Genomic DNA, 26586 nt, shown 5'->3' with positions numbered 1-26586 from the left:
AAAAAAACGACTCACATTTCCCTGCCCTGTAAGAGCACTCAGTATTTTAAAGACAAATTCAGGCGTTTTTTTGTTTGTTTTTTTTGTTTTGAAAACCAAGCAGTTGATATTCTTCACGACATTTGCCTCCACTTTCCGCTTCTACTTTCCGACTGTCCCTATCTCGTTGCTAGGTATTTTTTTTAGCGTCCTGTCTGTGTACTGTTGCTAGCTAATGTTTAGCTGACTGAAATAAAGTGCGAGCGGTCGTGTCAAAATATGTATAGCATAAAATTCACGTACGGATTAATGCTCCGAAGAAAGGTTTATACGACAATTTCACCATGTAAATGATGTGCGAGGTATGGATGATGCCGATACCCTCTCTAAAGTCAGTAAACGTTAACCGATAAGCTAGGTTGTATTAGCTCGCGACATCTTTCCTAATAACGACGCTGTCGCTTAAGCTTAAAGTTATTGTATTTTTCGATCATAACAACTCAGTCTTATGATGCCCGCAAGCAAGATATTATACAATATAAAATATATTGACCCGTTGTGCTGCCCTACCTAAAATGTATATTAAACAAACAAATACAAAAAATGATTTAAAAAAAAAGAACAGATGCTTAAGTTGCATGACCAGCTACATTTTTTTTTTTTACTGTAATTTCATCTTGTGTGCGTTTTTTTTGGTGCGACATGCTATTCTATTCTTGCAGAGTGCAACATGTTCGCTGACCGTGCCAACGTTATTGAATGAAAGTGAGGAAACCCTTCCAGTTAGTAGCTGTTTGGGAAGATTTGGGTTGCCACATGAGTTCCTGGGAGCCAGCCAAGATGGGGGACGTCTTGGCAACTGAAGCTGATCTTCTCGGGATGATGAAAGAGGTATCAAGTTTTGGAAACGCATATCCAGCAATATGCAAATCAGAGTGAAGATTAACAGACCTTCATTAAAACAAAGCAAAGTGCACAACTTTTAGCCATCAACTTGGTGTTGGGAGCTTTGCTAAGACAAGGCTTGTGCACCTTGCCCTAAAACACAGCTTCATTCTGCTTTGGTTAAGGTGGTGTTAACGCAATGCTTGTTTCTGTTGTTCCTAGTACCTTAAATTTGGGGAATTTGAAGAGACGCTTCAGAGTTTCGACAAGGAGTGCAAAAGCAAAGGCAAGCTTGTCTCAAAGCCTCGAGGAAGTACTCTCAGAGATTCAAAGACCCGTGTCATTCAGGTACATCATGGAATTCTTCAAGCCTGTTGCTCCTTCACAGTGGTTTGTGGTTTTGTAAAGGTGACAACTGCAGGTGGGCAGGAAGAGTGTTGAGAACCACCGCGATGCTTCCTGACACGTGGTTGACACAACCTGTGTAATTGTGTGAAAAAAGGACATTTTTGAATTGCAGTTATTAAGTCTTAAGACTTATTAAGTCGCTTTGTGTTGCAGCTGCTTTGCATTGTGCTGAGAAACGGGATAGGGAGTCGAGACAAGCAAACTCATTTGTTTTAATTGTTATGTAGTTGTCAACTTTGTTGTAAGTGGTAAAAAAAAAAGCAACAAGTCTTATTTTGTTTAAATGTGGCTTTTTTTTAGACCGACCTTCTTAGCTCTTTTGAAGATGGAGACCACAAGGTGTTCTTTGAACTGTGGACAGAGAATATTCCCTCTGAAATAAAAGACACAGATCCTGAAGCCCAGAGCCTAGAGTTCTACCTCCACATCCACTTCACCATCTACCCACTGAGGAGGCACCCGGGTAGACAAGTATGTTGATTGAAATTTCCCTTCTTTATTTAATGACAGAGGAAATCAATGAAAATATCACAGCATGTTGTTTTCCAGAGTGTCCACTAAGCTGCGCCGCAGGCTTCTTCTCAGTGCTGCGTCACTGGAGGACATTTTTATTTCCTTTAAAAGCTTAAAATAACATTTTGTCATTGACTTTGAAGAAATGATGATTTAATTGTAACTTTCAAATCTGTCTCCAGGATCGAGTCGAGTTTGAAGAGAGAATTTCCTACTTCAAGCAGTATCTCGAAACTCGGGGAGCAGCGCTGAGCCAGACTGCGGAGTTTTTGCCTTACTACGCTTTGCCTTTCGTTCCCAACCCCACTGTTCACCCCTCCTTCAAAGATCTCTTTCAGGTGTTTAGGAAGTCACACAATGTTAATCACTCAGTGACATTGTCAGAATGAACCTAACCGTATTTTAAATTCTTTTTGAACAAACCTTTTTTTTTCTGTGCTTAGGAATCTTGGATACCACAGTTGAAGGATAAGCTGGAGAAGTTCTTGCTAGTGACACTAAAACCATCCAAAACTCCAAGGCTAATGACTTTATATGTATCCTTTTACTGTGCCTCATGAGGCCTTTCCTTAAAAACCATCAGAGTATAGAGATAATTTTCTTTCTGTCTCCTTGTCAGCGGCATGAACGGATCAGTAAATTGCAAATCTGACAGGTAGACTATCTATCAACAATACGGTCGCCTCTCTTAAAGGTAGCTTTTATTCATGGAATTCTCAGTTCATTCTTAGCTGTTACATCATTTAAATTGGATTTCTGGTGATGGTCTTACAGGAGATTACACATTTAACTGTAAACATCTTTTATGCTCTTAGTTTTTGGGCTTGGCAGTAGCCTGTGGAAGAGTGATCAGGGTAAAAACTTTCTTCGCTAAAAAATTGAATAATGTCAGTTAACAAATTCACAGCTGAAAGAAAACCAGCCCGACTGCTATACACAAGGCTAGAAAGGTCTTGCTTTTGGGCTTGTTCTGAACCCAGTGGCACTGAGAACATTTCATTGGCATTGCTTCAGTTAAAAACAGTGACTTGTAGAGGCAAAAATCACAGAAGATGCAAAAAACAGCAGAAGAAAATAATGAAACCATTGGTCTTCTACAACCAATGGTGGTGGTCCTAAGCACACCTCAAAATATGCTGGGGAGTATGTTTGGAGGTCCAAGAAAAGAGATTTGCCACTGTCCCCACAGACCTTGATACCTTGAAAAATCTGTAGAAGAAAAATGTGATTGCACAGCAGACCAGGACTCTCACAGAACCAGGAGCTTCTTGGTGGAGGAATAGATGAAAATCCTTGTTTTTTTTTTAAGTCTTAAAACATGGAAAACAAGGACTTCTTTTTAAACAAATTTTTAAAAAGAAAAGAAGGCATTAACTTTTGGAAATCGGCCCTTCTTTCACTCGCTCAAGTATTCTCAGTGACAGAAGTATTGCTCTTGGGGTACCATGATCTGCATGCCGCTTTTACAAGTGTTTGTGCTAAGCTGTGTGATATCCTCGTTTGACTACACAAAGGGTATTAGTTATTGGAAACTTCAGTGAGCAAATATTGAATCTATACATAAGTTTCCACACACAAGTTTGTGTTCACATATGAGTTTTCCCTTATTCAAACAGGATTTGGTATATTTGGTGTGTATTCTTTAACAGATGTCACTCAGAAGGAGGGTGGACGGAGTACCAAAGGTAAAACAACCTTTCAAACAAAGCGCCTTTCTCAAGTGTATTACGGTTGTTAAATCTATCCGTCTAACTATATCTGTTGTTCTTTAAAAAAAATCTTCCCGATCTGCTCCATAAGTAATATGATTTTCTATTACTTTTGATTTATTTATTTTTTTTAACAGAACTTTCCTCTTTTACGAATGCAAAGTTGTAATTTAATTTCAATCTATGATATCGGAATAATCGAATACACCCAAGGCCACACCTGCTCATTGCATACTTGCTTAAGATTTATCCGTTGAACAGAGGAGGTTGTTGTAGGCTTTGCCAAAGGTTAGGTGTGGACACAAGTTCTGTCAGTGATTTATACAAACTGGTAAAGGTAGATAATTACTTGGCATTCCCTTAAACATAATGTAAACATACATGTTAAACATTGATGTGTAAACTTAGGGTGTTAGGGTTGTGAGTCTCGTTTGTCTCTGTGTGGCCCTGTGATGGACTGGCGACCCTAAATTGGATTAAGCGGGTATAGAAAATGGATTCCTGCAGCTTCTGTCTATGTGTGTTTGTGTGGCTCCGCAGAGGCCATGCAGCAGCTACAGCTTCAGCTCGCTGAATCAGACCGGCGCATCGCCAGCTATGTACGGAAGTTTAATAAGATGCAAGCCGACTATCACAACCTCATTGGAATCACTGCTGAGCTGGTTGACTCTTTGGAGGCCACTGTCAGCGGAAAAATGGTAGGCCAGGCCGACCGTGGTGCAGACACACATTCTAAAAGACAAGCTACAGATGCAAACTACATGCATTATTGCACTCCACAAACACTGCACTGGAAAATGAGAATCTTCATTTTGTCTCTAATAAACTTTCACAGTGTGGCTTTCAAATGCAGGCAGACAAATATTTACACTTCTTCCAAGTGACAGCATCTTGAAGCTCAAGGGGCTCGCTGTTTTTTTTTGTAGATCTCTCCTGAGTACTTGCAGAGTGTGTGCATTCGCCTCTTCAGCAGCCAGATGAGGCAGAGCGTGGTGCAGAGCACTGATTTCACCAGGCCCGGCACTGTAAGTACCGCACGCAGTGTTGTTGCTGGAAGACCGAACAGAACAAGGCCTCCGAGAACGGTGATTTCAGTAAAGGCACAGAAAATGTCAAGTTGGCGAGTGCTGACAGCAGCCACGTCACTCAGGTGTGGTTAAACGTATTCACTGTTTGAGAAGGATATTTAAACACAAAGGATTCTCATGCCGAGTGTCTCCCTTTGTAAAGTTTGCAGTCAGTTACCTAATACAATATATATCCTGGAAACAAGACTTGGATCATAGTTTTCCGTTCCCCATGTTAGAAACGTCTTAGAAAGTTATCCACACAAAGCTTTGGATCAAGAAAGAGAATCATTTCTGCCAGTCAACGTGGCTCAAAAAGAAAATCAAAATGAACTTGGTTTAAAAAGTACTTCGGTTTGGTTAAAGAAAAAAAAGAATTTTGTTGATTGGTGCAAACCTTTGTCCCCTTTTTGCTAATTGATCAATGGTACAGTGTGCTTCTGCAGTGAATACCTCCTTCCCACAAATGCAAGCGGTGTGCTAGTTCTGGGCTAGTGCTGGTGTTGCTTCAGAGTCAGCTCAACATGTAAAACTTTGAAGAATTGATTTGTTTCACCCTGACCTTGAGAACAAATTTAAAACCATTCCACTACGCAGTATGTGCAATTTCTGTGTCCTAACTGTCCCTTTGCAACAGGACAGTTTCTTTCCTCTTTCTCCTCTTTTTCTCCAGTTCGATGTCTTTAATATTAGCAGTTGGTATTAATGAACACTCATAAACAGGGACTTTTGACAGCGAATAGCAGGAAATTTTAGATAAAGAATGACTTAATTAGCTTCTCATTGTTTCTGTAAGTTTGTGGTCATGATCAGCTTGCCTTCAGTTAGGAGCAGTTTCAAGTACCCACACAGAAGATGAGCATAGTGGCGCTCTGAGTGGGTCAAGCTGCAGAAGCTAGTCAGCAACCAAAAACAAAATCCAACAGAAATGGGTTGTATTTCCATTGCTTCGTCTTCATATGGACCTCGTTATGTACTCCGCCCGCTGTAGTTTAGGTGTACAGGCAATATGTCGCGAAGCTCAGCTGTTACGATGATAGGGAACAAAGATAATGAATTATCGTCAGTTCATTTCAGCAGCTGCACGTTACTGCCTTCAAGTTACAGGTGGGTAACTTTTCTGCCGTCATCTTTTGAGTCATGTCCATCATGGATCACTCAAAACTCTTTGTATTCATGGTCACCAGGTGTATTCCTGTGTTTAAACGTCTAAACAATGCTGCTGCAGAGAAGCCGTGGTCTGGATAAACAGGCAGCCGCGACGCGGCAGTTCAGTAAGCGCACACAAGGCACACACCGTGTTCCCGGTGTAAAGGCGCCTGAGCTCATTTATTCAAAATAAGCACCGAGCGTGAAACGACCTTGTAAACAAACCTTAATTAGTTTCTGCTCCCCTCTGCTTTCAGCACAAAGGAGAAAGAGCTTGTATCAGTGCGTTATTGTTATGGCCATAATCTGGTTGCTCTCTAGATTTAGCAGCAGTTAATTTGGCCACGTAATGTGGTGGCTGATGAAATGTACTTTATATCGCTGTCTGGTCACTGAGTGACAGATTGGCTGAATGAACAAGGAGATAACAGCTGATAAACGCATAAAAGTACATTGGAAAATACAACCCCCCCCCCCCCTAAACACATCAAATGTTTAAGGACTATCAGACAGTAGGATAAAGCAGTCAATTAAAGTTCTGGTCTACTGTTTCTTTGTTTGAGGGAACTAATTCTCTATACTAACTCTGTCTTTTTCTGTTCTTTGTTTTTTGTTTTTTTTTTACATTTCCAGTGGCAATGTTCTCATTGAACAACCCCCGTTGTTCATTTCTGACCAGCTAATGGAAATAGATATTTTATGTTCGGCAGGCACAACAGTTTCTCAGCCGTTGAAATGAAATGAAAGAACTGGTCTGACATGAAGCACTGGCTCAGAACAAGCCTTGAAACTGCCTTGTTGTAAAAGTGGTTAAAAAAATAAAAAATAAACTGTAGAAATTGAACTAAACCGTTCCAAAACGATCCAGAAGCTGAAATAATGCTCGCTGTAAGTGGTGTTCATTGTGCTGTTGAACTATGACTCGTGAAATCTGTTTTGTTCTTTCTGCTTTGAACTGAACAACCTTCTGTGTGCGTGTGTGTGTGTGTTTGTGTGTGTGATCCTTTTGTCCACTAAGGGATATTACTCTATGAGTCCTTATGATGATGGCTATGTAAGTTTCATATGTTTTCATCTTTTCTTCTTGTCATCTCTCGAGTTCCCAGCTCCCATCTTGCTTGTTCCTCGCCGCGTCTTCTCCTCCTCTCCTTCTTTTTATCATTATGTCTGACCCCCAGAAACATGTACTGTACTCTTTTTTTTCTTCTTCTTCTTCTTTTTTAGGCCTTGTTCTAGTCCATATTCCCTGCTTGCCATTAGGTTGTCCTAGTTTAAGGAGATTTTTCTCTTCATTTGTTTGAAGAATGAATCTTGTTTTTAGGCCAAACGAGCATCTTTCAGAGCATAGCTTCTCATTATTTTCATGTTCCCAAAGACCATAGTCGTTGTTCTTCCCTTGTTGGTTGTCCGTCTTTTTACAGTCATCTGTCAGTTTCAGTCTCCCCTCTCATGTTTAATGGTATAGTATTTAAAAGGATTTAGAAAAACCCCATGATAGGACATGAATAGCCAACATGAAATGCTTTGATGTGAAAGTCATTCTGGCAGGCTCAGGATGCCTAAATAGATAAAAAGATAAGATAAATCTTTACTGATGCCGCTGTGCAGGAAAGTTCATCAAGTATTTGTAACCTGCCGCTCTTAATTGCGTGGAGCTGGTGGAAAGTGATAAAATGATTTTGTCAGGACTGTAGTCGTCCTCATTCAAGCAAGCTTTACACTCGCTGGCCTTAAAGTTTTGATTGGAAAAAAAAAAAAAGGACTTCTGCTATTGCTGCACATAAATGAGAATTGTTTGACAATATCTTTGGTACAGCATTTGTTTTTTTACCTAAAATGAAAACGTGCTCCTCATTAGTCTGATATAACTACGTCAGGCTTTTCGGTGAAATAATTCCAGCTGTTCCTCACCATCCTTCAGGGTGGGAAATGATTACTGAGAAAGGATTTCCCTTTTTTTATTTCCACGTCTGCACAACAAAGTAAAAATGTGAGCAGATGAAATGATACTTCAGACGACATGGATCAATGCCCTGACTGCATGCTGCCCCCACTCTATAGCTCCAACTGCCTAGGCTTCAGATTGTATTTCAGAGCTTAAAATCACCCCGCTGGCTGTGGTGGCGGTGGGTTCCTGGGCACTCGTGATTACTTTGGAGGCCTTCACTTCTTTTTTTTTTAATCTCAAATAACAACAAGACTTTAGTACAGGTGCTTTGAGGTGTAACATCTGCGGAGATACTAACCCGCATTCTCTGGGACTGGTTCTTTGCCTAATTGTCATTTATTGCATGGAACACGGTATCAAACCATTATGCATTATAGACTCCAGTGGTTAGCATGTAACCCAAGCATGATGAATGCATGCCTAAAAGACCAACAATGACTTATCTCGATATGTAATAGTAAGTGGAGTAAACTGCAACTTAGAATGGGGGACCAGCCCATTCATTTGAACAATTGCATGAGTTATGTTCTGTACAATAAAAGCAAAGCATGTGTGGGGTGGAGGAAAATGGGAAATATACTTGACATGTGACTGTGCTTCCCGTTTAGGCCTCCTCCATGCTACGAGCATCCATCGCCCCACAGTGAGTCTGAGGAAGTGTTCTGCTTATCTTCCCAGTTTATTTCTACGCTAAAGCACGGCTGACATCAAATGTTTCTGAATCTCCAGGAGACCTAAGGAAGTACCAATGTTGCCCTCATTAGACTACGATAAGTTGAAGAAAGATCTGGTTGAAAGCTCAGACAGACTAAAGTGTCTGCTGTTACAGGCACTTCGCTGGGTGAGAATATTTTGTTTTTCGAAAACTTTACTTTGATAAGCGTTTTGTTTTCCATTCTCTGACCTTCGCATCTTTGTTTCACACACAGGTAAGCGACAAGTTTTAGTGAAGTATGACCTATAGTTTGTGGCGAAATGCTAATTGACTTCGAGACTCACAATTTCAGGGATTATTCCTCCACAGATGCGTAGAAATAAGCCATTCTCAACCCTTTGTGTTGACTTTGTAAATCTTTCAGGTTTTCAGGAGGCTACAAGAAAACATTTATTGGAGTTGATGTGTAGCCAACATAAACAGGTCACAGAAAAGACAATTTTACGTATGATTTTACGTATTTGTGTTAGACATTAAGACTCACAAAAAGAGCGACGCTTTTCATAGTCCTCCTATTATATTTGGGTCATGCGTCTTTACATCAGGGTGGATGTAGCTTAGGAGGAAGATCAGACGTCCATCAGTCAGAGAGTTGCTTCCACAGTTCACATTACATAGTGTCCTGAGTGAGCCTATTAGGGAGCAGAATATTTCTGACATTTTTATGTTTAAACTGTTTAAATGTTATTGTTAATTTATTCATTTACTCTCTTTTCTGAAGAGACTCACCCGCTCACTCCCTGGGGAACAGAGAGACACCGTGCTTCAGGCCTACATCAGCAACGATCTGCTGGAGCGCTACAGCCCAAAGCAGGTGAGGCAGCATTCTGAGTGCAGTTGCATTTTGTTGTTTTCTCATTACGCAGACATCAGTCGTTCTGGTGGAATTATCCCCAAATTACGCACACCATGAACTGGGATCAAAGTGGTTTTGTTTTTTGTTTTTTAAACAAAAAAAAGCAGAGGGAGAAAAATAATTAATGTTGGACTGCCTAATTAATCCCAAGGCTCTAATACCAGACAGGTCCGTGTTGATGAAGTAGCACATTTGCCAGGTGCAGTTGGATTATTTCCTCACTGTTGACTCTTTTAAAGCGAGTGATAAGACTCTTCCCTGTTCCGTTGTTTGAAATGGATACACATCACTTAAGGAAGGAACAGGGTTTTTACATCAACCATAGACACACAATAATGTAGTTTCAAATTTGATCAAGACATGTAGGCGAAAAGGAAAGCTTCTTTGAACATTTTCCAGAAGATTTTTCATCAACCAGATCTACAATATTTCTTTCACTTCGAGAAAGGCCTCATTCTGAAACCTTTTGGGTCCTAACAATGTCTCATCATTGGCATCATTTGAAACCATGGCGAACTCACAAAGCCCCAAAGGGCAAATTGATTGTACAAATTGACTGAACATATATGCAACCATTTTTTGTTGATATGCCTGCCATACATACTCCAAGCCACCTCTAATGAACTCATTCACTGTAGGGAGTCAAACTAATACTATGAAGGTCAGTTTGGCTCAGTGGTTGTTCGAGCATTTCAGATGTTTGACTTTAAAGGTGCTGTAAAAATCAGCTGAAAACAAGACTCCTGATAAGCGTAGAAGGAAGATGAGAACACTGAACTGTTGTATGAAGTAAAACACTTTCACTTCTTGAACAAATATATACATTAAGGCCTCAAGGGTAAAAAATTGAAAATTTATCACCGTTTGACAAGTGATAATTCCTCCAGGCTTAATGTTGCAGTAGTTGCGCTTCAGCTCCGATATGAAGTCTCCCTCCTGAGACAAAAAAGTTTTGGGATTTTACAAGGATTTCTACATAAAGGGCAGATTGAATCAGGTTAGGTGAGGATGGATCATTTGAATCAGACTTTAAAATTTGGAAATGTGTTTTTGCACTAAGTGGCAACCAAGGAGAATATGAGTGAATGGTCTGTGGTTGCACTCATGCATTCACCCCGGGGTGCAATGACAATAAAGTCTGTTCTATTCTATTTATGGAGGATTGAAACTGCCATAATCTCAGTGTATCTAAAGAATAAATTGTAAGTAAATAAGATTAGGGAAATAAATTGAGGGAAATTGCAAAGAAAAAATAAATATATACACATCAATAGTGAATAGATGGGGGTATATCGTGTAATTGTAGATTTATTTCACAGTGTTTGTTATTTTGTGTCTACATTTTTTGTTTTAGTGGCATTTACTGGAACATGAATTTATTTGATGAGCGATTTATGTTTTTCATATTCATTTCCTTTTCTGACCCTTTCAGTCTTCCACATGCTTTTGCTACATAAAACACATTGGCTCCGTAGGCAACCCTAATAATAGAGTAGGTTTCTTACCTATTTAACACAAAATCATTCCGGAATACGGTGGTTTTGTCTGTTTTTCCACATTCGAAATCTTCCACCAAGGCTTTGTCAGAATAGTTCAGAGAAGTTTCCAAACTGCTGAACTAACTGTATCTGTAAGCAAAAAGATGTATTTTTAACTGGACTTACATTTGGCATTTTTCTGTGCTTATTTATTTATTTTTTTAAATTTTTTTATAGAAAACTCTGCTTCATTTAATGAGATCACCAAATGAGATTGTCCGTCAATACACGGCTCGTCTCATCAACGCATTTGCTTCCCTGGCAGAGGGTAAGTTCTCTTCCAGCATTAGATGTGGTTAAGCATCATCATTTCCTTGTAGGAGGACGCATTGCCTGATTGGATACTTGTGGAAACTGACATTCATTAAAGACCTCAGTAGCTTTCAGATGTTTTATTAAATTTTTTTAATAAGATACTGATCAGAAGTCTGTTTATCGTATTATTTTTGTTGTGCTTGAGCATAACAGCCAAGTTTTTCATTTTTCATTATTGAAACCACTACTTATTAGACAATAAACTAGATAAATCAAGTGTATTTTAAAGCTGTGTATGGATGGCGTTGCCTTGTGATGCTTGTCTTTGAGTACTTTCAAGATGCCGGTGTTCTTTTGATCTTTATTCCATGTTATGTTTCTGATTACAGGGCGGATTTACCTCTCACAAACTCCCATTCTTTTGAAACTTCTGACAGAGATGCTCAGGAAGGAGGAAAAAGACTCTTTGACTAGAGAGAATGTACTTGTAGCCCTGCAGAAACTCAGCCTCAGGTACATTTTAAAATCACCAGGGTTTTATTAACCCTTGCTCGTGCGGTTTCTGCTCAAGGAGCAACCATAATCCTCAAATGAATATAAAGCTCAAAAGAAAAAGCTTTTCTGGAAGGCAGAACACGTGTGACATATTGATGGAAAGCTAAGATACTTATTTGATTGATACAAAGGATTTTACGAAAATGACAACATTGAGCCTCCTGGTAATCCACTGCCTGGATCCCATCTTCTAGACAAAATTTGCCCGTCTTTTTTTCCATTGAGAAGACTCCCGGCGGTCTTGTTTAGTAAAACTTTTAGCCCCAAAAATTGTCTTCAATATATTCCCACAAATTGCCTTTGCATCATTTCCAATGAGGTGGCAGCTGTGACAAATCTCTCTTATATTCTCTTACATAAAAGTTCTTGATGTGGGGAGCCTCCGTTGTAAGCTCTTTGATCGACACCTCACCTGAGACCGTAGCAGCTTCCGTGTTGTGTTCACAGGCTACAATGACCGTAGCCTCTCCACCTAACAGTCCACCTTGCAAGAAAGTGCTGGGCCCAATGTGGACATCTTTCAATGTGCTCAAAGTTCAAACATCTGTCACCTAGTCCCAGTAATACTTGAGGGATTCTGTTTGCAGGGAAATAAAGTTTAGAGTTTTAGCTTTGAAACAAGACCAAATTCAAATACTAACTCCACCTAGAAGCTCTCAGTTTACTTTTTTGTACATCATGGATAGTCAGTTGAGGACAATTTTCCCAAAATGGGAAGGAGTTAAGCCAGATCTATGAATGTTTCCAACTAAGCAAACAGATTTGGAAAGACGAGCACAAAGAACAGATCAATACAAAGTATATATTGTTATTTTCATCAATAATGATAAACCTACATTAACATGAAGAAGGTACCTAACATTTTTACCTTGAAGAACTAAAAGATTGAAACCATAAAATAGGGAATCGAATCACTTATCAAGTTATTTCCATGAATGTAAATATAAATGCTCGCGTTACTGGGATGTAAACAAATGTTTGTGCTGGTGTTAGGAGGAGCCAGCAGACAGCCATGATAGCAGATGATCTGATTGGCTGGCTGGTGGACGAGCTGCAGGACTCGGACTGCCTAAGTGACTACACCCTGGAGTATTCTGCCGCTCTCCTGATGAACTTGTGTCTGCGAACGAAAGGTAACAATATGAAAAAGTACCAGTAGACACAGAGATCGGACACAGCTGGATAGCGTATTGAGAACGAGGGAGTGGCGGTTTGAGTGTCTCACACACAGGAACCAGATTGGAGAAGTTAAAAACAATTGCGCTGGAGGGAATCGATAATTAATCTGAGTCATATGACAGAAGAAAAATAAAGAAAGAAAGGAACAGACTGTCGTGTTGCAAAATGTTGGTGTGTGCATGTGTGTGTCTGTTGGATGACTATCTTTTTTGCAGGAAAAAGGAAGTGTGCAGAAAACGCCAAGCATGTGCTCAAGGTTCTGACTGACCTTCTTGGACATGAGAACCATGAGGTGATTCACCCATCTGTTCACACAGGGACACAGATGTGAACTGGATACAGCACATATAACATATAAATCATCTGCACGTTCCCAAATGCTTTGCCATTTGCCCTAAAAATCCCTAAGACAGAGACCATGTTTGTGTCACTTTGCTTTCCTCAGATTCGACCATATGTGAATGGAGCCCTGTACAGTATCCTGTGTATTCCCTCCGTGCGACAGGAAGCCAAAGAGATGGTGAGATAGCAGAAATGCGGCTCGAAGGAAACAGGCATAGTTTTTGTTCTGCGCTGCATTTGTCTTCCTTTATGTCAGCACACAGTCAGTGTTTATGCGTGAACCGGCGGGTATTCAGGTAAGCCAGACACAGGAAGCAAGCGGGCCGCGTTTGTGCATCTTATATTTTAGAAATGGAAATATGATGAAAAGCTTTTGCTATGATTTGCCGAAGTAACGGAGAATAAGGACAGTGTCAAATGCATCCGACATTTCATCAGATCATTTCAGATACATTTGATTGATGTATTTTGATAAATGAGAGTATCTCAGTAGACTCGAGGACCTCTTTAAAATCACTTTTATCAGATAACCTTTTCTGATTGTAGTTGTTTTTGTATGACTTTGATTTTATTGGTTTACTTTTGTGTTGTTTTTTTTTATTTTATCCACCTATTTTTTTTTTTAAATAAGGCTAACTGGAACATTAGCATTCACTGTATGTTTCCCAGTCACTTGTGCTCCCTTGTGAATTTGTTCCTCTGTGTATGCAGAGCATAGAGGAGATTCTTCGTTGCTACAACAAAGAGGAGAACCCAGACCTCAACAGACAGATTGAATTCATCATTAAACAGCTCAACTCAAGTCAGTGAAAATAAATGTATTGCTACCGTAGGTGCATAAAACACTAGCAGTCCAAACCTAAATAATCACCTAAAGATAAAGCTAGATGTTTCTTTTTCAATCGTGTGGTAATGACACACTTTTGCATTTCTTCAGGGGAGAAAGAAGTGACATATTTGTTAACTTTTTTTAAAACCTTTTGCTGTTTTTCACCCAGCTGAGGGAGAGGGGCCAGAGTCAGATGACGAAGAGGAGGACGACGACAATGATGTAAGGACCCCTCTGTGGCCGTTGGGCGTACATTAGGATATCACATTGTTTTTGTCCATCTCTCAGAACATGTGAGCAGACTAATATGTGAAACAGAAGGAATGACCACTGCTTTGACACATTTCTCAGACATACACTGTAGATGGCTATCTGACCATGACACAGATATCTGGTGTCTCTCACATGTGTGCCCTGCATGTGTGTTGATGGAATTCTTCTGTGCTTTGAGTGGCTGCGTGTTGTGTGAAAATGGGTTATCAAGATAAGGCATTAGCACTAATGTTGCTCGCTTCTGGAAGAGAAGGTCAACGGCTCAGAAACACAGTTTTCTTGTCATGGCCTTCTAGATTTATGCCAAGCACTGTGCAACTCCTGGAAAAGTTATGGAATCGCCACACTTCCAGGATGTTTATTCAGCTTTTATATTTTGTAAAGAGAAAGTAAACAAAACACAGATGACTCCAAACTATTTTATTTAATACCGGAACATTCTGGCTTTACCATACCATATCCTTTTTTCTCTCAGGAAGGAGCTAGAGGAGAGAAATATGTAGTCATGAACTGAAAGCATCAGTTAGTACTTTGCACCTCTGCTTTTATGGCCGCTTGGATTCTTTGAGATGTGGATTTATTAGAATATTAAAAACAATGTTCTTTATCTTTTAGGTTCTAGCTTTCATGTACAGCTGGGAACAAATCGGCTTTGCAGGATGGAGCTGTGTCGTGAATCATTTTTCTCTCCATTTTTTGCATATATTTTCAGCCTGATTGAGATCCAGATTGTTTTGAATGTTCTTTCCTGTGCTCGACTGCTCCGTTCCTCTCAGGGATGGTGTGTTGTATCGCTACCCCCATGCTGTGTCAGTCCAGACTTTTGTCTCTTTTGTGGTTCCATGATGGTGGAACAGGGGGCGTCCATCTCTGCTTGTGCGACTCTCTAAATGACTCATCTCTTCACACACATCAAAACATGCTCTCACTTCCTGCTCTTCCACTTCTGTACTTGTTCGACTCATAATGTGCCACATGGATGATTTCATACGGATGTAGCACTCAGTATATGCACTTATACTCAAATGTTTCTTTTGCTTAATTGGATAAATTAAATAAAATCTATGAAATGACTGTTTATATATATGTAAATAAAACGTCCAGTCACTCCTAGTTCTCACCGTAATGTAAGCGCAGGGTAAGTTATATACTCATACATACACAGTGTGATATTACAGACACTACCAAACGTTCTTATGACACGTTTTGGTAGTGTCAGGGTGACAGAGTGAACAACTAATGCTCTAGATTTTGTAAAAGGGAAGTAGATGCTCATTTCCATATAATTTGCAAATTACCAAAGAAATCTATTATTGAATAAAATATATATATATATACATATATATATATATATGTAAAATGCAAATACTTGATGAAAGATATTTTTTTTCACTCGTGAAGAATTGAAACTGTCTTAAAAGCCAGAGGGAGGTGCAACAAATAAAAGAATTGCAAAAAATGTCAATGATTTAATCGGGTTAAGTAATGTGTCACGAATACAGACTGTTTCACTATCAAATAGAATTGTTCTGTTGTGGTGATCCCATCATTTTTGAATGATCTGGTATGATGAGATGTACATCGTGTGTTTAGTGAGAACAGTTTTTTTTTTAAGAATATATGAGCAAATGTACCACAAGTGAAATATCCCACCCCCAAGATTCTATGTCATAACAATGTTTAATTGTGTCATTTTTCTGTTTGCAATTGTCTTGTGACAGGAAGATTTAATGGAGACAGACCTTGATAAAGAGGAAGTTCTTCAGCCACAGCAAAGGGAACTGTCTGGGGAGAGTTTGCTCACCACTGAGTACCTGGGGGTAAGAGTGAAACATACACATGAACAGCAGTCAGGCTGCAGATTGGTTTTCACTTTCTTTTCCTATTTCAAGTTTTTTTTTTGTTTTTTTTTCTTCTTGTAAATCAGCCTCAGACTGCGGCAAGCAGTGAGCTGGAGTTGTATTGATATTCAGTTCTAGCCAGTTTCAGATACAGCAACAAAGGGAAACAAAGTTGATCTGAAAATGTTTTCATTGGATATTAGACTCTCCTTTCGAGCTTGTGTAGAACGGAAAGATTATATGCCTCTGTGCTTCTAAATCAACAAACTGGTAAACAAAATAAAGAGCACGCCTCCGCCTCTTTGCCCCTTTAAGCATAAAGGGGGCATGCAAAAGTGGTAGTTTCATTAAACAGGTAATTCAAGCAAAGGATGTGTCCTTACTTAATGTAGCATACAGCCCATCATCTGGTGACTGTTACAAATTACAACATCTGCAAACACAGAGGTCCGTTTCCTTCATTTCGAATGCTGATATCACCAGGTGGCACTTTTCAAGGTGGAATAACGATCAGTTTTTTAGAGAGTAGCTGTGAAATGATTGAACCCAGCAGGATATACCTTATGTGTAACCCATGTCACATTTTGGTCTGACTGATTAGACAGTCGGTGACCTTTGATATCCTGTTGTTCATTGTTTGGCAACTAGTAATAAATGTGTTGCACTTATGTTCTCTCTCTCTTTTTTTCTTATCTTCAACACCCCTTTAATGTTAATGATGTGTACATGATAGATTATGACCAACATGGCTAAAGTGAAGAAGAAGTCAGCCCCTTTGACACAGCAAAATGTTGATGAGCCCCTACAACGGCCAGTCACTCCTAGTTCTCACCGTAATATAAGCGCAGGGTAAGTTATATACTCATACATACACAGTGTGATATTACAGACCCTACCAAATGACCCTACTTATGACACGTTTTTGTAGTGTCAGGGTGACAGAGTTAACAACTAATGCTCTAGATTTTGTAAAAGGGAAGTAGATGCTCATTTCCATATAATTTGCAAATTACCAGAGAAATCCATTATTGAATAAAATAATCTGGCCACTAGCCTCTATTTTCGAAAGGGTGATCAGTTTACAACAAAACAAAGAGCTTATAGTCCGACCTATAGCCGTTTTGACAATGATTGTTAGGTCCTTTTGTTCAACAACATAAATACTGAAGTTTCTACTGCCAGTAAAACTAGTGCAGTGGGTCAAAGCAAGAAAGGGTTCAAAAACATTTAGCCATTTAGTCCTAACAAAGCCTGGATTGCAAGGAATCAACAGGACTATGGGTGGAACAGATTTAACGGTTCACTGCAAATAGACCATACTCAAAAGACAATACCAAGAAAACTGGTGTTAAATACGAAAGAGCTGACGTGACATTGCCCAAGAAACTGGAGAGTATCAATTCACTACAAGCAATGGGTGTAACCGTGAAAAAGCAGCACGAGTAAAATCATCAAGACAGAGGAAGAAGAAGAAAAACTGTCAGAATTATACTGTTGATGTGAGAAAGACATTTTATAAAACCCTGAAATATGCTGTGCTGTTTTTTTGTTTGTCTTATGCATAGTGAACATCGAGCCATCATGAACGCTCGTGAGAGTAGCGGGGACTGGGAATACCACCAGGGCAGGCAGAAGAGTGAGGATAGAAGCCTTCCTCCTTCACAATACAACTCGCGACCTCCTACGCGCTCTGGCAGTCGACCCAGCACTGCTGACTCCCTGCAGCACAGCATCGGTGCATGATTTTTCTTTCTTATGATTTTCAAAAATGATTTGCTAATACTTGAATGATTTAGTCGTATCAGAACTTCCAGTTACGAACAGAGAGCATCTTTGACTATCTCTAATCAGATATCTGCAGTCTCATGACTTACTGTTAATGTACATTGTGTGTACTGAAAATCAGCTGGAATTTTCAGTACGCACACTTTGATTTCCCTTCCACCTGCTCCGCTTCATTTTGTGCTTATTGTTTTTATTTGAAGTAATGCCCAGTGTCCTCAAGAAACTCGATGCCCTTCCAGATAAGGAAGCTCCGGCAACTTCCTTAAGAATCTTAAGGGATAAAGACAATGCTCAACCAAATGGCTTTCTGTAAAAATGTCAACACAGTATGTGTTTGTTAGCATTTTACAGTTCATTGAACTGAAATTGATAGCTACTTTATTAATCCATAAGGGCTATGTTGTTGCACACAGTCTCCATTGTCTCGTTCATGTTTAAGATGAGGTGATTGTTTCCGCACCACATTACCAGTCTGTTACACACCCAGGCACAGGGTTGATAGCATCGCCAAGTAGCTCACAGAGTGCATCCCAGCCTGTGTCCTCAAAGCACCCCTGCAGTTTAGCTTCTTGGATTGAACTATTATGTTCAAATGTATTTTACGCTGCGTTCAAAAGTGTTATGTTGAAGTGGGATTTTCGAGTGATGAAGCTCTTTTACTTTCTGTCTTTCTTTCGCTCTCAGACTCAGAGTGTGGGCGGTTCTCGCAGGATTCAGAGTTAGATGGGCCGTATGAAGGTCCAGCCAGGAAAGGACACACCCAATCAGAACACAACAGACACTCTAACAGGTAAATGTTAACTGCACAGCTGACAAAGTATTGGCATGTGGATGCTGACCTACTGCACATATATGTGCAGCTGTCAGAAATCCATAATATTATTTACGATCAAAGCACATGCAAAAATTATGTTTGATTTAGTTTCAGTGTAAGTTTATCAACTGAGCAAAGATCAGCACAGGGGTTCCTGTAAGAAAAGGAGACATTCTTTGTAATCGACGTTGTGATAGTGCTATTTAAGGTCCTTCCTGGTGTCAGCCTCAAACTGTTCCATCTTGAATCAATCAAATATTTACTAATTTGCATGCACTGTGAAATGTGTAGCCAGCATGCTGAGGAGAAGTGAGTACAAACTCGGTGGAGAACGCAGTGGAAACAAGGCCAAATAAAGGGCCGTAGCACTCAGCGAGCAGTTGGTGGTGAGACTCACTGGCTCTGATGCTGCTGCCCCAATAGATGGCTTCAAATCGGATCTCTACCGCAGACTTGTAGAAGATATGCAACATTTTGCTGCATTTTTTTTTTACCCTAGCTTCCTTTTGAAGTGGAGTCTGCCTCTGTTCCTTCTTTTAGACAGCCTCAGTCTACTCAGTCTGCTGTCCAGGTTAGCATCCATGCATCTGTAGCTCTCATTCAACTCCACCTCTTCACCCAGGATAAAAAATGTCAGTTTAGTCTCACTCCTTCTGAGATGCACAATTATCTCATTTGCCTCGTTTACATTCAAGCTGAGATTAACAGTTTCCAGTACTCAGCCTCTTGTCCATCAGTGATACACCCCACATCTGCAGTTATCTGATTAGTTCCTAAGACGACAGGGCTCTGTGTTGTACTGGAAGTCTGAGGTGCACAGCAAGAAGAAAAACGGTGAGAGTACAGTGCCCTGTGGTGCTCCTGCACTGCTGACCACCTTCTCAGTCACACAGCATTCAGTCTCACAAACTGCAGGCTGTTTGTCAGGTAGTCAGTAACCCAGGTGAATGTGGAGGCATCCATCTAGAGATCTAGAAATCTAGAAAAATGTCTGGACATAGTCTGGAACCCTTCTCCTTAAAATCACCCTTTAACCACACATCCTTGACATATTCTCCTGAAGTTTGTTTTTCAATTTTTTCCTACACGCTTCCTTCACTCTTCAATAACTTCCTGTCTCTGTTTTTGAAGACTTACTTCTCACTGTCTTTGTGGGGATGGTAATCTCAGAAGTTAATATAGCCGGTCACACACACAGCCGTGGCATTATCTCTTGAGCTTATTATATCTTAGACAGCATTGGCAGGGGCACAGGGTAAGATATGAACCACTGCTAGACTGTCACAGTCGAACTCTCCCTAGATGATATGGACGTCAACTCATAGCTAACAGGTAAATGTCCCCGATTACACCATCTGTTGTGAACAAACACTGCAAAATCTCTGCCTTTCCTTTCGCCACTGTTTTGATGTCTGCATCTGCCCATTTAGCATAGATCACTTAAAAGGAAAGTCAAAAACTGGAAAATTCTATTTTATTTAAACCAAGATACTTACTAAACAAACTAAAAAACACACAAATGTGTTTTTATCCACAAGCGAATCTGGTGTTAAGGCTGTGAAGGATGGACGCAAATGAAAACAAGCCACATAACACCGCAGAGGTTCCTGTTCAACCCAGAGATGTATGTGTGTGTGTGTGTGTGTGTGTGTGTGTGTGTGTGTCCGTGGAGAGAGCTGGCGAGAGTGTTGTTGGACACCGATGGGTGACTCAGCACAGCCAAGCTGGTTTCTGAGACTGTGACATGCGTTTAAACGAGTTATGGCCACAAAGAGACCCATTCAATCAAAGCTCCCATGCTTCTCCTCCCCTTTTAAATCCCACATGAACTTGACTCCCGAATCCCGCCAACAGTAATGAGTCCCAGGAAACTGCCTCAGTTATCCCTCTGCCCCAGGAACGTAAAACACCTCCACAATACAGCCTGGCTGAGTCTAAACGAAACGGCCTCATTTCACCATAGTCCGAATGACAGGACTTTTATAGTGGGATGAAAAGGGCATTCATATTGAGGAGAATAGAGTCTTAGCAACACAGCAATTTGGCAAATGTCAGATAAGCAGATGTAGCTCTTTGCAGTTGTTTTTAGGCTAATGAACACATTTGCTCTTTTTTGGCTGAACAATTCTTCAAAGGAACACCTGAGGGACAGTCAGGCTGTTTTGTGTTCAAATGGATGAGTTGGATTTTTAGGACTGAAGGGCGTGGGTGTGCAAGTATTGCACCCCTAACTTTGCTTAAAGAAATCAAATCAGTTTGTAACACTCAGCTGTAGCAGATGATGTCAGGGATGTTGGAGCCAACAGTGAGTACACTGAGCAGAAGCAAGAGTGAAATCCATCCATTTGATGTGGTACAGGATTGCTGCACAGGATGTAGGTCATTTAGCCTATTCCTGATAACAGCATTAGGAGAGTTTAGTCCACTGCTGAGCGATTGGATGCAGACAGACTCAATTATTAATGTTGATCTTGTTTCTCAGACATTTCTACCACTTGTCATTTCTCTATTTTTAGTGACACAAGGAAGTGCTACTATTTTGCATCAAAGCTTAATTCATAATTTCACTGTATAACTGATACTATTGAAGTATAAAAGCAACCACATTGAGGGTATGGCAGGGTATGACAGAAAAGAAAAACATACAGGGAATTCCATGATACAAACTCAGGCTTATTCCACTAATATACGGCCAAGGCTCTGGCCCGACATGAATGTCAAAGTCTGAAAGAAATAAACTTGGAAAGGATGATAGGGGTGGAAACTAAATACTAACTTTTTGATGTGAAAATCTTGAGATCTGTAAAATATTACCCATCTCAAAGTATCACTACACTCTGTGTGGATTCTCAGCTATCCAAGTCATCAATAGTGTATCACCAGAATGGAAGCTATCGACTGAAACGGATACTATTAAATATCAAGGTCAGGAGGCTTGTGACTGTTCACCTTGTACACAGAACAGCTGTGATTTCTTTGGTCTAAACCCCATATGAAAGTAGATCTAGTCATGACTATAAAATGTCATGATGACTGAATAGCTTATATATATGAAAAAAAAAATATATATATATAAAAATATACACACACACAGCATTTGAAAGTCAGAGTTGTGTGTTTTCACTACAGTATTTAGAGTCATACTTTTTAAAGCTGGGTCCAGAAATACTGGGACAACAATTACAGCATTAGTAATATTTCTATCCGTTTGCCTCCAGTGGATCTGAAAGGATGCGATTCAAATGTGGACTTTCAGATATGATTTAGAAGGTTTACCATGAATATTTCATAAATGTTTTGACAATCGACTGTCGAGCCCTTTTACAAGCACATAAGGCTCAGAAACTCAAAACAGGCTGTTGAGGTGGGCCTGGGGTAGATTCTGAGTAAATTCTATAATGTCACAATTCTATAACACAACGAAGCAAAATATTGCATTTTTTTTTCCTCTCTCTTCTCCCGTCCTCGTCAACAGTGGTGGTTATGTGTCGGCATTTAAAAGCCAGCGTGAGATTCCCCGCACACCTGATACCACAGTCAACCAGAGCAGTGCTCACCGGGATCGCGGGCTGGCCCTGGCACCCCAGTTTTCCGAGTCGGAGCCACAGCAGAGCAGCCGGCCTGGCTCTGCCAGCTCCACAGGAAGTGGAGGTGAGCATATGTTAAAGGTGGGAAGTCAACACCAGCCACCAGCCATTGTTGGCAAACTTTGGCTCCAGCTGGTTACTTCATCTACTCTGCCAGCAACTTTGGAAGACAGCCCATCGGCATTTTGATGCTCAGTGGCTCTCAGAAAACAAGCTGGCATAAAAGCAGTCAGTTTTAATGGAATATCAACTGGGTAGTTGAAGTAGACACGAGTGAAGGCAGCTTTCCTGTGGCTGTGTTCAAGTCTCTGGCCCATTTTCTTGCAGATATTTTGAACTTGCTGTTCAAATTACAAGAGAGCAACAGTCCTCCAAATGCAAACTCAGCATAAAAAAGCCATCCTTATGGACTGTGATATTCCAATTTGAAGTAATAGTGTCAAAGCATATAGCAAAATTGTTACCTCTTGACAAATTTAGTTATTTATCATCACCATAGAAATTAGAGTAGCTGATACTGAATTACAGGACAGGCTCTTTTCTCCTGGCAGATGACATGTGAGGAAGTTTAGGTGCGACTTAGTCAAACTTGGAACATTGACTCTTTTGTACATTACACTAAAAAAGTTTCAGCTTCCTGACACAGTTTCATTCTGACTGTCTTCTTCTTCTCTCCATTCAACTTTTCATTTACATTTGGCATTTGCTCGGCTCTTTACAGATATGTTTCACCATCACAACAATCCATGCCAGTAGTTATCTGAAAACCAAGGCAGACTTCTTATAACTCAGCAACAAAAGCATCATTTATTGTAAGATGACAAATCCTGCTCCAGTTTCTTTGAGTTCACCTCTTGAGTTACACAGTTTTAACTGGAAGTCTGTAACACAATCTGGTGTTGTGTTGTTTCCGCGCTATGTGTTGTAACTTAGTGGTAGACTTTCTTTTTGCAGAAAATGGAGACACAAATTGCGTTAAGTTTTTGATGAGCACACCAGGACAGCAGTCTGTGCGAACCAACAAGCTTCATTAGCTGTCAACTTCATATCTTGCACAAAGAACTTGAGTCACAGCAGAAAAGATCTGGTGCTCTTAGCTTGACGATAACATCTCTTTATGCCCTCATGCGTTTTAACTGCATTTTATGAGCGATTACCTCCAGCTCTTCCGCCAGCCGCTCTTACCATAAAGCTTGTAAAACCACCTAATGCTTTCTCGACGCTACCACATCCTCTTGTGAGTGTGTTGTACTTTTGAGGTCTGGCTAGTGTCAGACAGCCATTGGCCCGTGACAAAACCATTTAGCATTATCATAGCCCAGCTTAAAGGACAGTAAGCAAACAAACTGAAAGTCCATTCCCTCTCTGAGCTCTTTAAAGCTTTTATTTGCATGTTAAAAATGATCTTTTACTTTTTTTTTTCTTTAAGCCTCTGTCCTTTCATTTTTATTCACCTGAACTTAGTCTGTGGCTCGACTAATATTTGCTGCCTGGTGGACTGTCGTCACTGCAGGGAGAGAACACCACCACCACAGCAAGTTAGACCTGCCTTTGGTATACACAAGCGCTGTGACTGACGGATACGCTCCTTTGGCTAAGGAGGAGGCGTTCGTGTTGCTGACCGGGCCACCCACTCAGTCAGTGCAAACAAGGAGGGGAGCCCTGTGTTGAGAGGATGGAAAATACAGCTTTATTCTAGTCAAGACAGGTCAGCCAAGCTGACTATTGTGATGACAGATCCCCGTTATGTTGCCATGCAACCAGAAAAGGCAGAGGAAGTGCAAAAGTATCTTGTAGGACACTCCATTCTTGTCCAATTGTAAAAGGGAATTAATTTTTTTTCCCCTTCACCTCAGTTATGCGGGAAAAAGTCCTTCCTTCTTTTTTAAAAGCGATGGAAACCGAAGCCTCTGGGGTCAAAATACAGAGGACAAGTCTTTTGTGTGTTTGTTAAACAGAAGACATGTCCAGCACATAAACCTTTGTAATGACTTATCTTCAAAAACTCAGGATCTAGGGTAGATGCTGCACACACCCTGCTCTTCATCTTTTTCTCTTCTCTTTCCATCTTCAGGCTGGCAGTCAAAGAGGAGGTGAAGAAGGAGCTGTCACCATGGGGTAGCACTATCTCCCCAGGAGCATCAGGCTTCCTGTAACATCATCCCCTCAGGTTGTGATCAGGGTCAGAGCAAAAGAGATGGTAAAGCATCAGCTGCAGCAGCGAGAGGAGGAAGAGGAGTGGGTGGAACAATGTGTAGGATTGTGGCCCTGCATTTTTTCCCCCTTTGGCTTCAACACAGGCTGCTTTGGTAACACAATATGAAGGCAGACAATAATCACAACCCCCCCCCCTGCAAACCTGTGCACCATCAACACCATCGAGCCACTCTCCTTAAGGTAGAATTTCGAACACCTCAAGATATCACAAAAGTTACGTGTGACAAGATGCAATTTGTAAATAGAGGGATATATTATTATACAAAATACATAACTCATATTTCCCATCTTGATTCTACAAATGAAAGATCCTCTGAATGTCACAATTGTACTGTATTTAATTGACTTTTTCAACTGTGGTGTTAAATGTCTGTCCATATGAGAAGTTATTTTTGAAGCTTTGTTTGAAATGTAAATCATATTCTGAACTCGCAGTTCAAACCTGCATGAAAGTAGCTGCCCCTGTTTAACTGACACCTCAGGAAATGCACAGTTCCTGGTATGACTTGGCCGACTTAGTGCATGTTTTTAAATGATAATAGGATAAGAAAATGCATACGATATCTGAAGAGAAACAAATGAATAAATATACAGACTAAGATTTTTGTGAATGTCGTCACATTGTTTGCATTGTACAATTGAGGTGTGTGTGTATATGTGTGTGTATATATGTTCAGTGGTCATTTTTTGTTACACTCCATTTTGAAAAATGACACATTTCCAGTGGTTTTAAATAAATTTGTGTCACGTCACCTTCTTTGCTGCTCTTTCAAGTCTGTCGTGCCTGCTCCATTGACTGCTTTGCAGTCCACATTGTTTCCAGTCGTTCCATTTTTTGGGGGGAGTTTTGTGCCACTTCACAGTTGGCAGCTTAGTATAATCCATGAAAAGAATTGTGTATCACTTGCCCACACATGTCATATTACCAGCCAGAAATTGCATTTTTCACCCACCTTTGCACTGCACAGAGGAAAAAGTAATGCAATTCATCACAACAAAGAATAGCAGATTTTCTGATGACCTGAAAGTCCCAAACTTGCAAGAAGTCTTTAAGAGTGATGGAAATTAGCCCAGAGAGCTACAGTCTGGTACAAAGCATATTTTCCTCTGTGATTTATGCTGCGGTACATGGTCCCTGTTCATTAAACTAAACTAATTAGCATTCAGTCCTTTAAGACCTATCACCTCAATCTGCTTCCTGCTGCACTGTGCCTTCCTCACCGAGCCCTCCTCTATTTTTAAGTCCTGTATCAGTGGCCGGACATAAATAAAGTGAAGTGTTAATTGATTGGTTGTCATTTGACATAGTTTGAACTATCTGTGTGATGACTCTGCTTTAACATTTGCTCGGTCAGGTGTAAGAGTTTTGGAAGTAGGATGTTTGTTCTTTTAAAAGTGATTGTCAGAACAATAAGGAAGCTGAGGAAACACTACAGTGTGACAGTTCCTTCCCTAAGTTGATTACAGCCGTCCAGATCACACCTGTGCTTTTTACCTGCTTTAATATAATGAGTCATGAAAAGTTGTATAATATCCAGGAAGGTTAGGGTTAACGTCCTAAGCTTGCACAAATGCCAATTGTTTTGAGGAAATATTGTCATGTCATGTCTTGGGTTTTGTTTTCAGGTTTTAGGTTTATTTTTACTCAAAAGTTTTTTGCCTTGTTTTTCATTGTCACGTCGTCGTTAGATTCATTCAAGTCACCTGTCTTTGTTTTCACAGCTGCACTTCATCCCCAGTCACCTCCCCACAGTACTTTAGTTTCCAGGTTCCCTCAGTTCAGTGCCCCTCACCTTAATCCTCACCTTAACTGTTACCTCGCTTCACCTTGATTCTCTCCACGAGATTCGCGTTCTTCAGGTTTTGCCTCTCGTTTCTCCACATAGTCTTGTTTAATTTATTCCACAGTTTAGACCTATTGTTATCCGGCTCTGCCGCGCCTTTTGTTCTTGTGTTAATAAATCAAGTTTATTCCTTTTGAATTCTGCATCTGGGTCCTACCTCATCCACGTCACGCAGAACCCAACTCACCAGTTGTGATATATATGACTTTGTCTTCTGATCTGTCTCCAATGTGTGTTGCATGAGCAGCTAATCATTAGTCAGAACAGTCCCCCTCTGCATGACATTACTGATCTTGCA

At 40.3% G+C, this 26586-nt stretch overlaps 1 protein-coding gene across 3 annotated transcripts; it reads left to right on the top strand.

The window, feature by feature from the left end:
* The first annotated feature begins 158 nt into the window (after positions 1–158).
* Positions 159–25201, top strand: armc9 (armadillo repeat containing 9). 3 transcript variants are annotated; one of them, XM_072389339.1, is made up of 26 exons: positions 159–341; positions 702–870; positions 1087–1212; positions 1573–1743; positions 1968–2123; positions 2229–2321; positions 3446–3470; positions 4035–4192; positions 4421–4519; positions 6729–6764; positions 8267–8301; positions 8388–8499; positions 9095–9187; positions 10945–11035; positions 11412–11535; positions 12571–12710; positions 12972–13048; positions 13202–13276; positions 13810–13900; positions 14097–14149; positions 15922–16020; positions 16775–16890; positions 17607–17776; positions 18511–18616; positions 22116–22291; positions 24302–25201. In XM_072389339.1, exons 2-26 carry the CDS (start codon positions 739–741, stop codon positions 24322–24324), a joined length of 2577 nt encoding a protein of 858 aa, XP_072245440.1. In that variant the 5' UTR covers positions 159–341; positions 702–738; the 3' UTR covers positions 24325–25201. The 3 variants fall into 3 exon arrangements, with proteins under 3 accessions (XP_072245440.1, XP_072245441.1, XP_072245442.1); XM_072389340.1 differs by lacking the exon at positions 6729–6764; XM_072389341.1 differs by lacking the exon at positions 22116–22291.
* Positions 25202–26586: the final 1385 nt, after the last annotated feature.

The sequence above is a fragment of the Leuresthes tenuis genome, unplaced genomic scaffold (assembly GCF_036924035.1).
Source record: "Leuresthes tenuis unplaced genomic scaffold, fLeuTen1.0.hap1 SCAF_7, whole genome shotgun sequence".
NCBI lineage: Eukaryota > Metazoa > Chordata > Actinopteri > Atheriniformes > Atherinopsidae > Leuresthes > Leuresthes tenuis.
The sequence above is the reverse complement of the archived record's forward strand: the minus strand, read 5'-3'. Positions and strand labels throughout refer to the sequence as shown.

Excerpts from the sequence above, each read along its gene's own strand:
- armc9 (XM_072389339.1), top strand. The coding sequence starts at position 739 with ATGAAAGTGAGGAAACCCTTCCAGTTAGTAGCTGTTTGGGAAGATTTG. Across the intron at positions 4,520-6,728 it reads ATTTCACCAGGCCCGGCACT|GGATATTACTCTATGAGTCC; the intron begins GTAAGTACCGCA and ends TTGTCCACTAAG. Across the intron at positions 9,188-10,944 it reads AGCGCTACAGCCCAAAGCAG|AAAACTCTGCTTCATTTAAT; the intron begins GTGAGGCAGCAT and ends ATTTTTTTATAG.